Source organism: Ochotona curzoniae, unplaced genomic scaffold (genome assembly GCF_017591425.1).
Source record: "Ochotona curzoniae isolate NIBS_2020 unplaced genomic scaffold, NIBS_Ocur_1.0 contig_2723, whole genome shotgun sequence".
Taxonomy (NCBI): Eukaryota; Metazoa; Chordata; class Mammalia; order Lagomorpha; family Ochotonidae; genus Ochotona; species Ochotona curzoniae.
In genome coordinates, this window is record NW_024465573.1 from 20,990,536 (window position 1) to 21,004,096 (window position 13,561).

At 48.2% G+C, this 13,561-nt stretch overlaps 1 protein-coding gene across 1 annotated transcript; it reads left to right on the forward strand.

Moving 5' to 3' along the window:
* Positions 1-5,905: 5,905 nt before the first annotated feature.
* On the forward strand, positions 5,906-6,364 carry LOC121154300 (60S ribosomal protein L31-like). The gene has a single exon (XM_040977270.1). It carries the CDS (start codon positions 5,931-5,933, stop codon positions 6,306-6,308), a length of 378 nt encoding a protein of 125 aa, XP_040833204.1. The 5' UTR covers positions 5,906-5,930; the 3' UTR covers positions 6,309-6,364.
* The last annotated feature ends 7,197 nt before the right edge of the window (positions 6,365-13,561 follow it).

A 13,561-nucleotide genomic window follows, 5' to 3' on the forward strand; every position in this document is an offset into this window, starting at 1 on the left:
GGGGAGTCCTGCCAACCGTGGTATCTACACAGGGAATAAAAATTACCCTTGATGTTTGGTAGCACCATGTCCAGATCTGTCTTGGGTTTTTGTTGTTTTTGTTTTGTTTTTAGCACTTAAAATCCTGTGTACTGAGTGTCCCTTGCAGGCCCAGAAAAAAACAGGACACTTAGTCACTCCAACGGTAGGGAAAGTTGCAAAGCTGCCAGGCTGCCTTGCCAGCACAAGGATGATTTGCTAGAACCTCCTAAGAATAGGAAATAATAAATAAATAATGCCATGGAAGCCTAAGCAACATGGATGTGAGTAGACAAATTAATGTAGACCAGAACATTTTCAATGGTCTACCTGCACATATTGATAGCTAAAGTGCAGACAAAAAGCAGAAGTGACAACACAGGGGTCCTTTGAACGTGTTTATAAAACAGTCCTCTCTTGAGAACATTGTAGGAATGTGTATTTAAGTGATGACGTCAGAAGCAGACAGGACCTGTGTGCCCCATTGTGTAGTAAGCTATTTTAAAGATACAAATTATCCCAGAACTAGTAGTTGCCAGTCAGTTGGTGAGGAAATTGTTCTCAAACTGTGAGACACACTGTGAAGTCTTGAAAGCTCACAGAGAAGGTGCCAATTTGAGAGGGAAATTGGTCAGAAACACCCACTGTCGGGATACCTGCTTGTCCTCGGAGTCACAGCAAACACTGGTGAACTCGGCTGCCGAGGCAGCTGTGTAAAGATTACACCTCAGGGCTCCTTGGCGCTTGCCAGCGCACCTGTGGGGAAATGGACTCGCCTGGAGACCCAGGCAATTTCCATTCAGCCTCATGCTTGGCTCCAGCGGGAGCTAATAAACACATGGGAGAGGTTTCAGGCTGTTTTACTGAAAGCTAGCAGCGGTGCGGCCATTTTTCCAGTTCTAAAGATGTACTCTTTCAAATGCATCAATATGCAAAAAAGAGCAGCTATTTCCACTGTAAATAGGCTACCTGGGAAAGCCTGTGGAAACTGGTGAGGAAGGGGCGGAACCAAAGGTACAAAGGCAGCCTCCTGGGAGCGCCTGCTGGGAGAACGCCTTCCAGCTCAGGTCATTAACCTGAGATAGAGAGCCCGAGGCTCCTCGTGCCTGGTAACACAGGCAGGTGGTGGATTGGAATCTCCCAGACGAGCTTCTTCCAGGACACTTACTTCTTGCAAGCCAAGTCTTAGTGACAGAGGCTCCTGCGGACCCTCTGGAGAGAGAAGCATCTAAACGTGTCAGAGAAATAAAACCCGACTAAATTTGTATGTCAGAGTCATGGGCAAACCTTCAGCACGGGCCACACCTGTGCAGGTGAAGGATGTTCCGGATCGAGAGCCAGTTTACAGCAGTTATGTGAGCAGAAATGTGCTGGGCCCCCAGGACACAGGATCCTGTCCTTAGAGATTACAGTCTCCTAGCTTGGCGTGTGAGAGGTGGAGCACAGGTCCCACACGCAGGCACAAAACCACAAAGGAAAAACGGTAAATGCAATGAAAGAAGAGAATGAGGCATTCATAGTGGGTGTTGGGAGTTTGGCTTAATCAAGGCTCAAGTACGAGTGAAAGTTCTTTCCAAGAAAAAAAAAGTGAGAAGACTCCTGTATTTGCAGAGGATATATCTACACAATTTATGTGGGCAAGGGAGGACACTCCAGAAGAGGAATGAACAAGTGTGAATATCACACGGTGGGGGTGAATGTAGGGAGGGAGGAGATTGCCCAGACAGCTGGACCCTGAGGAGGGCAACCGGGTCGGCACGTGTCAGACAAAGTGGACTTCCCTAAGTCCACAGCAGGACCTCGGCCTCTTGTTCCCAAAGCTATGTGGGAGCAGGAAGGGATGTCCAGGGAGGAAGTGACACCGTCAGTTTTATGTTCTGAAGTGCTCGTTTGGGCTGCAGAGCAGTCAAGAGGGACAACAGTGCAAGTGGAGACCACAGGAGGGCAGGGTTGACACGGCAGCCAGGCTGGCGGAGCACGTTAGAACATGCCCATTTGAGAAGAATTCGGGGCTCTAGATCAGACATGAGCCGTGACAGAGGGAGATTACAAGCTGGACTTCCAGGCTTTTGGTTCGTCTCTTAGGTTCACAGTGGTGCTGTTTAAGGAGCTAAGACTTGGAGCAGACGGTAGCTCTACTTAGGACATGTGGTGTCTGAGACACTCTGAGACCTAAGTCAGAAAGGTTTACAATTTGAAGGAAATGGCTGAAGCTTTCTGAAGCTGCTAAGTCTCCCACAGGTAATGCAGTCAGGGCACACGCTGATGAAAGAGAGGTCCTGAAAGAGGCATGACCAGACAGTCATGGCCACCATTAAGACCCTGAGTTTGAGAAAAAATATCCCTATCCCTTTGCAGGCTGCCGATGCTTTGTGTAGAGGTAGTTGACTAGCTTGTGAAATAAATGACACAATTGTATCTATTTGTGGAGAATTCATCAACTTTCTTTAAAGTTGCCATGAGGAACTTTATGTAGAAAGGCATTGCCTTCAAAAAATGGCCATCTCTATAGAGATTCAAGCTTTTCTTTTGGGGCTCAGTGGAGGAGCTGCTAGCTAGAGAGGTGACCATGAGGGGGTTCACCCTCTCCAGGCACCTTCTGATAGCCCCAAGGGCCTGGTGAACACAGGGTGGTAGATCCACCCACCTGTATGCCCTGGCGCACCTGGTGGGAAGTGCTGCTCTAGACACATACTTCTCCAATGTGCATCCAACTCCAGCGCATCTTACCAGATTTGCATCCTGCAATTAGCCAGTTGGACCAGGAGTCTTCATTTCTCACAATCTCCCACGTGACACAGAAGATGGCAATCTGGGAGCCTGAGGTGAGGCTGTTAGTTTAAAACAAAACAAAACAAAACAAAACAAAACACAGTGTTAGAGGAAGAGAGAGAGAGGTTTTCTGCCATAGTGACAGGAGGGGGCTCCAAGGGAGGGAGAGAGAGGAGAGAGGGGGAGGGAGAGCAGAAAGAGGAGGTGGAAGTCTGTTTTTATGGCCAGGGCAGTTGGAATAGGGCCTTGAGGGATTGTTGGATAAGGCCACCAGGGCTCAGAGGACTGGTAGCTGTGGTGGTAGGTGGGTACTAGAAGGAGGGGCCACAGGGGGTTGGTGGATAGGGCAGTTAAGTACCGTGCTGTGAGGTTACAGTGATTGGTGGGAACAGGGTTACAAAATTACAGCAAATTGCTGGAGAACAGGGTTGTGAGGTCACAGCAGGTGGGCGGCAATAAAATTTGAACCTGATGGGAGTGAATCTTGAGGAAGCAGAGATCTAGGGGAAGCGGGTGCTTAAAATGGCGTGAGTCCAGAATGGCAGGGGTTGTTTTAATCTTCAGGACGATGTTTGAGTCACCGCTCACAAAGGCAATGCGTTCAGATCCTAGGGCCAGTTGCTAATGAATGCTGGGTCGTTATTGCTGAGTCATTAAATGTCCGTGTTTGATTCCCAAATGAACAGTGCGTGGCAGCAACTGGGAACCGATGCCTCAGAACTTTTTCGATGGCTGCAGAAAATGAGCAATATTTAAATGTAGGAATCACACTCCAAAAAGCAGAGGATCGGGAGGCAGCTCATATTGTCAGTTTCAGCCGCCAGCTCAAGAAGTAGTTCTGATAAGGAAAAATAATCTAGGGGGAAATAGGTTGCTGGTTGATAGAGGTACTTGAAGATGTGAGAAAGACGCAAGTTGAATGGGATCACTATCATCTCAAAATAGTCAAAGCCGCAGGATCTAGCTGGAGGATAAGAGTGAGGGCGCAGACATTGACTGCCAGAAATACAGTTCCTCATCCTAACACCGTGATGGGGAAAGGACAACACCTCAAGAGTCAATTGTTCCGAGCTGACAATTCTGGCATGAGATAAGTAATGCTTTTAGTATCCTGCTAGATTTTAAGGGTTCATTTCTGAATGAGAGGGAAAGGCCGGTGATGGCTAGGGAAATTGAGAACAAACTTCTAAAAGTCTTCTTGACACGCGAGTTAGACTTTAGAAAGGTGTGCTGCTAACAGCAGCTGAGAACTTTTTTTTTTTTAAACAAACTTTCTCTGAAATTTTACAAATCCTAAGAATTCTTTACTTTTATGTAATAATTTCAGATTTTGCCCAAATAAATCTTCATCATTAGAGTTTCTTTTTCCTATCTAATATCAACCTCATTTTGAACAAGAGCATGGTCAATAAAGCAAACAGAAGCTTAACATTACTCTCATTTTTTTTAAAAAAATCCTTAGTTTGGAGCAATACAAAATTTTTAAAAGATTTTTTTTTTAAAATTGGAAACTCAGATATACAGAGTAGGAGAGGCAGGGAGGAAGATCGTCCACCGATAATTCACTCCCCAAGTGACCACAATGGTCACTGCTGAGCCGATCCAAAGCTGAGAGCCTGGAGCTTCTCCTGGGCCCCACAGCTTTGGACCATCCTCACTGCTTTCAGGCCATAGGCAGGGAGCTGGATGGGAAGCGAGGTTGCCAGGACTAGAACCGGTGCCCGTATGGGATCCTGGTGTGTGCCAGACAAGGACTTTAGGCACTAGACTACTGCGTCAGGCTAGCAATACAAAATTCTAAGAAATGAGTTAACAAGTTAAAATAGAGTATGAAAATAATCTCTCAATTTCCTATTAAAGAAAAAGAATGAGCTACATGTGGAGAACATTAAACAATGTTAGAACATTGCAATGTATACATCCTAAATAGACATGGACTTAGAAAATATGTCATTTAGGCTTTCTTTGTGAAAAGAATTTTGAAGTCTGTGAAAAGAATTTTGAAGTCTGTCTCAACTGAAATGAATCAAAATTCAAAATCAAAATAAAAAAAAAATCATATTCAATGAGTATGTGACCATGTCATTGTAAATATGATTACAAACTGAAAGCTGATGTCCAGACAGATACCGAAAGAAAATACAAAAATAATACTTCACGGTATCTGAATGAAAAACTCGAATTTAAATAATAAACACTGTGAAGAAAAATGCCAGGGAGACTCTGGGTATCAGGAAGCTTTAAATTACTCAGGGGGAATGAAAAACAAAACACTGAATCTTACCTGACATTGATAAGCTGGGAGGATTTGTCTTCAGCAGGCCTCCGTTATCAGTAATAAGAGTTTGTTAAGGGAAGTTCTTTAGGTGATGCCAGTCGGAAGGCTAGCCCTACAGGAAGGAGTGAAGAATGCTGGACAAGACAGGTGTGTGGGTGAATAGAAACAGCCTCACATAAATACGCAGGCATATGCAGTTTTATACGTTTGGTGGTATAAGCAATAGAAATCCACTTCTCCCCCTCCCCGGGGGCTGCGTGTGCCAGATCGGAGGGTCCACACAGACAGGTGCTAGGTTCCTCTGGGTTGTAGGAGGTTGACTTTTCCTTTTCCTTTCCACGGATGAGACTATGGCCCTGTGGCCTGTGCTGCTGACTGGGGTGTCCGGGACACAGCCACTCCCTGGGGCAGCGTCCTTGGTGCCGACACACTTTGTCTTCAGGAGTCAGGAAACTGGCCCAGGACTTCTGTTCATCCCGAGGACCTGGTTTTTGTTCAGCCCATTTTAAAATGCCAGCTATGCCGCTTATTTGTTGTTTTTACTTGGGAAAGTTATGTAAACTTACCGTGCCTACGTTCCCTCACCTGTAAAATGTGATGAAAATAGAACTCTTATTAGGAGAATTCAAATGCACTGTTACTTATAAAGGACCCCAGTAATGTCTGGTGCTTGATAAGCATTCCGTAAATGTTAGCTAGAGTCATTATCATAATCATCATAATCATTGCCTTTGATTTTGGTTGCCACAGCAGCCGAGAAAAGATATCTCCGTTTCCAGGCAGGAAGGCAGTTCCTGCACCACATGCCAATTCCTTCCTGACTTAAGAAGTACTTAGCACTTTCCGGCTTGGGCCCTACGAGATGGCTCCTGCGAAAAAGGGCGGCGAGAAGAAGAAGGGCCGTTCCGCCATCAACGAGGCGGTGACGCGGGAGTACACCATCAACATCCACAAGCGCATCCATGGAGTGGGCTTCAAGAAGCGAGCTCCCCGGGCACTGAAGGAGATCCGGAAGTTTGCCATGAAAGAAATGGGTACACCAGATGTGCGCATTGATACAAGGCTCAACAAAGCTGTGCGGGCCAAAGGAATAAGGAACGTCCCGTACCGCATCCGCGTGAGGCTGTCCAGGAAACGGAACGAGGATGAAGATTCACCCAACAAGCTCTATACTCTGGTTACCTACGTGCCTGTCACCACTTTCAAAAATCTACAGACTGTCAATGTGGATGAGAACTAAATAAAGTTGTAAGACTGCCCTTCTTTCCTAGCAAAAAAAAAAAAAAAAAAGAAGTACTTAGCAGTGGCTGGCCACTGTGGCGGAGTGGGTAAGGCTGCAGCCTGTAGCACTGACATCCTATGTGGGCTTTGGTTCCACTCCCAGCTGTTCTACTTCCAAACAAGTTCACGGCTAATGTGCCTAGGAAAGCAGCAGGAGATGGCTTGAGTGCTTGGGCCCTTGCACCTGTGTGGGAGATACAGAGGAAGTTCTTGATTCCTGACTTTGGACTGGCTCAGCTTTGGCAGTTGTGGTCATTTGGAAATGAACCAACAGATTGTTTAAAAGACCCAAATAGGATTTTATTGTTAAGGAAGAGAAGGAAAAAGTCACTGCCAAGTAGCAAAGCCAGGGCCCTTTCCTGGTCCCCACCCTTGCCTTGCCCATCAAGGATGCCCTGCCTCAGGGATGGGCCCTGGGAGCCTTGCCCACCGATGCCATCTCTGCTTTCCTGCAACCAAAGCTGAATCTGGACATGGGTTTGGGAAGGGTTTGGCAACAGCTTCTGCCCCATGCGGGGCCACCATGTCCCCAGGGCTCCCTCTCCTCTTCCCCTGGCACTGAGTGCTTGGAAGTTGGTAAGAAGAACAGACACCCTTGCAATTCCTAGCCTTGGGATCTCCAGAGCTCCTCCCAGGTCACGTGCACCTGCCCAGCCGCCATCTCTTACTCCCCACTATACCCACCCTATTCAGTTCTGGGGACAGGAGAGCCGGTTGCAGGCAGGGCCGTCTCAGAGGCATGTGTCTCTGCTGTGGGGGCTAGTGCCTTGATGCAGGTGTGGCCCGCAGAAACCCCATAGGGGCACACCAGCTGAGCACAGCAGAACGTGGGGTCATCTGTGCTACTCCACTCTTCCCTGAGCCACCTCCCGATCGGAACCTTTCCTGCTGCTTAGGCCAAAGGCGTTCACAGATACAAACAGGAAATCAGAAAGCAATGTTGGGGAGAGACTACAGATGGAGTGTCCAATACACCGATAGTTTTTCCGAATGCAAGTTGCCATTTGCTAGTGTATCATAAACTCAAGCAAGCGGACCACCGGAAATCTTTTTCACAAGAACAGAGACAAAAACTAAAGAACAAAATAGCAGGAAGTAGCACTTGCATTATCTGTGAGGTTCTGTTCCAGTTTCGTAAACATCTGTATCTGTTGGTCTGTCTACCTACACACACACACACACACACACACACACACACACACACACACACACGTAGGCGTACCTGTTTCATTAGACCATGGCACATGCATGCGCAGTAGTGTAGATCCTGATGAAGAGTCTGAGAGCCATTGGAATATACCCAAGGCTTCTTGGACTCTCATAAGCAACATTTTTCTATCATGCAAAGATAAAAGGCATGAGCTGGTCCTAGCTCTTAAAGAACTGAGTCCATGAGAGACACTGTCTTGCAAATGGTTAAAGTCCAGCAGGATAAGGGCCCCAAGAGAGGAGGTGCTGGATGTGTGGGGGCCAGCAGGCTGGTGGCTCAGGTGCTCTGGGTCTTGCAGGGTTGTGTCTGACACCCAGGAAGGCAATGGCAATGGCAAACTAAGGAATAGCAGGTGAGAACCAACCCGTGCTGACAGTGGACTCCTCACAGATTGTTCTGCCAGCAGGCCGAGACCTGAGCAAACATTTGGCTTCTGGTTTTTTATTTGCTTTCTCTGAAATCAAACAGACCAACCAAGTCGTGAGCAAACATGGACTAGGGGTCGCTCTGGCCCTGCCTTGTTAATCTCTTTGACCGCTGACCCCATGAAGGCTGTCTGGGGCCCACTTTCCAGAGAAGCAAGCATGTAAGTCTTGGCCTGAGCAACCTTTTATGATGCAGAAAGTTGCAAGCCACAAGGTCCTGGGGAGCTACAAGGTCCAGGGGAGCGATGGAGCCCATTATAAAGGGTGTTAACCCATTGGTGACTCCCATCAGCTGGCTGTCCGGAGGAAACAAAAGGAGTTGTCGCTGGTTCCGCTTAGGCAGCCAGGCTTTAGAAACTGGACTGCCACTTCTCAGCATAGCCACAGCTGACTCAGAGAGTGTAGGTCTGGGGGACAGAAGACACGAGTTGATCTTGGCTTCCTTGGTTGATTACATGGGCATGTCTCCTATCTTTCCTAGATTTGGGGGCCTCTGGGGGGAAATTCAGGACTGTCTTAAGAGCAAATGAAACGCCTGGAAAGGCATGGCATGACCTGTGAAGTGACAGGTGTCAGATCATCTTGATGCTGTTGACCCCTCCCAGAGCTATGTCCTTCAAAGCCTGTCTTGCACCCTCTGTTTTTGTTGTTAAGATTTATTTATTTTCCATTTGAAAGGCAGATCTACATAGAGAAGGAGAGATGGAATGATTCTTCATCCACTGGCTCAGTCCCCAAGTAGCTGCAATGGCCCGAGCTGAACTGACCTGAAACCAGGAGCCTGGAGCCTCCTCCAGGTCTCCCACGTGGGTGCAGGATCCCAAGGCTTTGGACCATCTTCTACTGCTTTCCCAGACTACAAGCAGGGAGCTGGATGGGAAGTGGAGCAGCTGGGATATGAACCAGTGCCCATATGGGATCCCAGTGGTTACAAGGGGAGGACCTTAACCACGAGGCCACCACATCAGGCCCCTTGCATCCTCTTTACATCTCTGTCGGCTCCATCTGGAACCCACAGGTTTCCCCAGAGGTACTCTGTCCTTCGAAAGACACTGACTGGGTCCCAGGTAGGTGTGAGGCTCTGGACTTGCAGCTGGAGGATGCTGAGGCCCACACAGGCCCTGGCCTTGAAGAAGGTCATGTTCCTGGGAGGGAGACCTGCAGGCAGTGCTGTCTGTCAGAACTCAGGGAAAAGACAGATTGTTTTTTTTCTTTTTCTATTCTCAGATCAGGCCTCTGGGAACCCTTTGTGCTTTGTGACACAGCAAACCTAAACAAGACAACCGAGGCCTTCCACATAGCTGGACTGTTCCATGTTTAGAAAAGCTCTGCTCAGACAATACTGAGCAATATAAAGTGATTAGGGAAGATCATCACCAAGCAAGACACCAAGGTGAGTGGAATGAGAAAAACTGCAGCGATCTTGGGAAGTAGGTCCGAGTCCGCCCCTCTCTTGCTGGCTTCACTTATGCCTCCTGTTCGCCAGCAGAGGGCGCGCGAGGTTCGTGCTGAAGCTCCCGACTTCGCCCATTTCCACAAGAAAGGGTTTAAATTCAGTTAAACCTTTCGGGAACAAGAAGCTTCTCCACGAAGTATGCTTTTGTACCGTCATCTTAGGAGGCTGCTAGGGAAGAGAGAAGAGGAATCCAGCATATTTTCCCTTAACAAAAAATCTGTATAATTATTTTTACAGATGCATGTGAAGTTTTTCCCTTCTGGACTATACACAAAATGGAATTTTAGTAAACCCTAGAAAGGCTGTTGGTCGGATTCGCATGAGAAATGTTAGATGTTAGATTATACAGTTATAACTCACCATCACTTCCTATTTCCTGTTTATTCAATGAGGGGGAGGGATATTTTTGTGCCTTTTCAAACCCTAGGGTTTTTCCATTTAAAAAAATGAAGAGCGTTTTCATTAGGTGCTGGCCGAACCATTGTGTTGAAAACTTTTTACACAGGTGGTGTCCGATGGATTCCAGGAAGGAGCTGGGTTTGAACTTTAAGCCCTCAGCAGGTAATTTTAAGTTATCATTGCCTTTGTTTTGACTTCAGTGTGGAAAAGTAGGCCACAGGTTCTTGCCTAGTAGCTCATTGTCCCTTACAGAAAAGCTTTTGTGTGTGTAAATGGAAGCGGAGTTAGAGAACTATAAACTCCATCCCAGTAACTTGATTCTCCGGAGAAACGGTGACGGGGAGAGGCAGATCTTTCTAGAAGGAGTCAGACACGCTCTTAGTTTATTGCCCTCTTACCCTCTTCTGTTTTTTTTTTTTTTTTCCTCCAGTATTTGTTAAAAGCTACAGAAATCTCAGTTGTTCGATGTAACCCTTGGCCTCACAATTTATAGTCTTGCTAAGAGTTAAGCATTACAAAACTGAAGGTTGAGATCTATCTTACAGTTTAAGAAAATGAGATTAGCTCAGCTGCAGGAGCCTCACCTTTTCTGCCTGTCCCTCCTGTCCAAGCAGAGGTCACATTCGGCACCCAAGGGGCCCAGTGCTTTGTGAATCATAGAACGGTGTTGGCTGCAGTAAAATTCTAACCCAAGTACCAAGTGTGTCATCCTTCTAGAAAGTTCAGATGAAATTGGCTCTGCCCACGAGTCCCCTCCTCTTGGAAGGAGCCTGCATTTCTCGTGGTGACCCCTGGGGGAGCTCTCGCTTGTGCTGAGATCCTGGTGGGAGATTTTCTGCCTTCATGCATGTGCAGATCCTTTGCTGCCCCACACACCCCCGGCCAGGCCCACTTTGATCCTGTCATTTTCTTGACATTCCAGTGCCTCTTAGCATGTCTGTGTCACAGACTCTACTGGGTGTTGGAACACTGGGCCTGCAGCTCAGGCTTGATGGCACTGGGCGCTGTAGTGGAAAGCCCCTCACCTAGGGACGTTCCGACCGAGACACTGCCCAGGAAACTTTCCCCAGCAGACTTTCTGCATATCCTGTCCACCCATTACCAGGATTCCTGTGGTGCTCTGTGCCTCCCGCGACTTACTGCTTAGGAACAGACTGGGCAGGGATCCACATAAGGCTGATTGGCTAATTCTCTCCTTACAAGTACTGATATCCCATACGGGTGCCAGTTTGTGTCCCAGCTGCTCCCCCTCCCATCCAGTTCCCTGCTTGTGGCCTGGGAAAATAGTAGAGGATGGCCCAAAGCCTTGGGATCCTTTACCCATCTAGGAGACCTGGAGGAGGTTCCTGGTGCCTGGCTTCGGATTGGCTTAGCTCTGGTCATTGGGGGCCATTTGGGGAGTGAACCAGCAGATGTAAGATTGATCTCTCTCCCCTTCTCTCTGTAAATATACCTTTCCAATATAAATAAATAAGTCTTAAAATAGAACAGGCTGTACCTGCTGCTCAGACAGATTCCAGCTTAGTTGCACCTGTCCGGCCCTCTGTCCGGGCAAGCTCTTCCCCCATTCTCTCTTTGTTCTTCCATACTCCCATTGTCTCTTTCCTAAAATAGAGTCTTCCTTAACACCTGCCTTCTTTCCTCCTTGAACCCTAAAATCCTGAGACTTCATCTAAAAAACCTAACATTGGGGCTTCCAGACATCGAAAGACATTCATGGTGCAGGGACTCCAGCAAGTCCAAGCCCTGGGCCCCCGCACCCTCTGTGACTCACGTCCCCTGTGGCCCCTCATTGCATTGCTCTGCCTCTGCCCTCCCTTTTTGGGTTCCCAGCTCTCTTCCCTTGAGCCACCTGCCTTTCCTTTCAAATGTCTATGCACATCTCACACCCTGGGGACTTCACTTCCTCGACGCCTTCAAGAACTTTTCACTGAAAACTCATATTTAAAACTAGGAAAGTCACTCTGTGTGTCTACTGAGGGACTCGGGCTCTGAGCTTCCTGTACCCCAAGCTTGGGAAGATCAAGTGTAAGGTTAACGGTGCTCATGAATTCAGATGTCATTCAGCATAGCCCCCGTCTTTCCTGAAAGCACCCATGGGTCCTGATAATGGGAGCCAAGAGAATGAATTTACTAATTCGCCTGTCTGCTATGGGATATCTCATGCCGCAGTTTGGATATGGTTTTGATATGGTCTGGGCAGGCAGCTAGCTAGTTTGGAAGCCCTGCCTCCCCTGCCACTATAAGCCTTTGTGCCCACCTGTGAGTTCATTGCAGTTCACCTGTCCTTATCTGGGACCCTAAGGGGGCAGTGTTGTATAACTGCACTCCCTACAGGCCCCCTCAGATGCTGGGAAGGGGGTCTCATGCCTTGACGCTCATGTCGCTCACTATTTGGCTCTCTTCCTCTCACACACTTCGGCTTTTTTCTTTCTGTTTCTGGGGCAAGAAGGGAGAGGAAGGAAGAGGGCCACTCCCAGCAGCCCAACTACATCAGTACCCAGGGATGGGGGATGGCCACCTTATGTGATCCCAGGGTCCCTGATGTGGAGCTTGCTCTGAGGATACTACTTTAAGTGGTTTTGATACTTCTGAGATGCTACTGATTTCATTGCTCTAAGGTTGAGAAAATTCTTCCAAGGCCCATTGGTTGACATAATCCACCTTAGAGTTACAATTTGCAGAGATACTTGCTGCCAAAGTTTGACAGGGAGAACTGTCCAATTTGTTCTGCCTTCCATGGTATTAGATGTCCTCTGCAGGCTTCAATGAACTGTCACGTCCCCCATGAGCATCTGGGCATGCCGTCCACTACACAGGCTTCAACAACCAAGCAGACCCAGTTCTGACACATGCACTCCAGTGTCAGACCACAGATCCTGTGATTTTTACCGTGATTGGAGTTCTGAGTCCAGTGATCCAATTGAGGAGGTCCTGAACAAAAAAACCCTCACCAGAGTTAACCCCCATTCCTGTGTGTGCCAGCCAGTCTGGGTCCAGCTCACTCCATCACCCACATCAGCCTACAAACACACTGTTGGTTACAATCACACAGTTCTGTCCACAACCCCTTCTCATACACAAACCAATGGATGCTGTGGCCCAGCCTAACCTTGCCCACAGCTCCCCTGCTGGGCTTGTGCCGCATCCTGGATCTTAAGTGTGCTTGTAGCTGCAGCCCAGTCTGGTATGACTCACTTCACCTCAGCATTGACCAGCAGGTGCTGCAGCCTGGCTTTGTCTGGCTTGCCCCCAGTTCTAGCTCAGGCTGGCGGGTGCTACAGCCTAACCCAGCCCAGCCAATCCCCAATACTGGCCCTCATGTGAACTGGCTGATGTTGTGTTCCAACCTGGCCTAGACTGCACACCGTCCTGATTCTCATATCTGCCAATGGGTGCTGTGAACTGGCCCAGTCTGACCAGCTCCCAGACCTGACCCACGCATATGCCAGAAGGTACTATAACCTGGATTGGTCTGGGCTGCTCCCAGCCTTAGTTCTTGTGCTCACCTGCTGTTACTGCATCCTGAGGGAGGAGTCCTCCAAGCTCCTCTATCAGGTCACCTCTCAGTGGTAGGTCTTGCGCACGATGGTGCGTTCTTGGCCTAGCCTGACTTGGCCTCCTCTTGCCCTGGCAGGTATAGTGGCTTTGCCTGACCAGCCCACAACCATTCTATTACTGTTGGGTGCTACAGCCAAGCCCTGTCTATCTAAACACATGAT

What these genes read in the sequence shown, in the direction of transcription:
- LOC121154300 (XM_040977270.1), top strand. Translation starts at nt 5,931, where the DNA reads ATGGCTCCTGCGAAAAAGGGCGGCGAGAAGAAGAAGGGCCGTTCCGCC.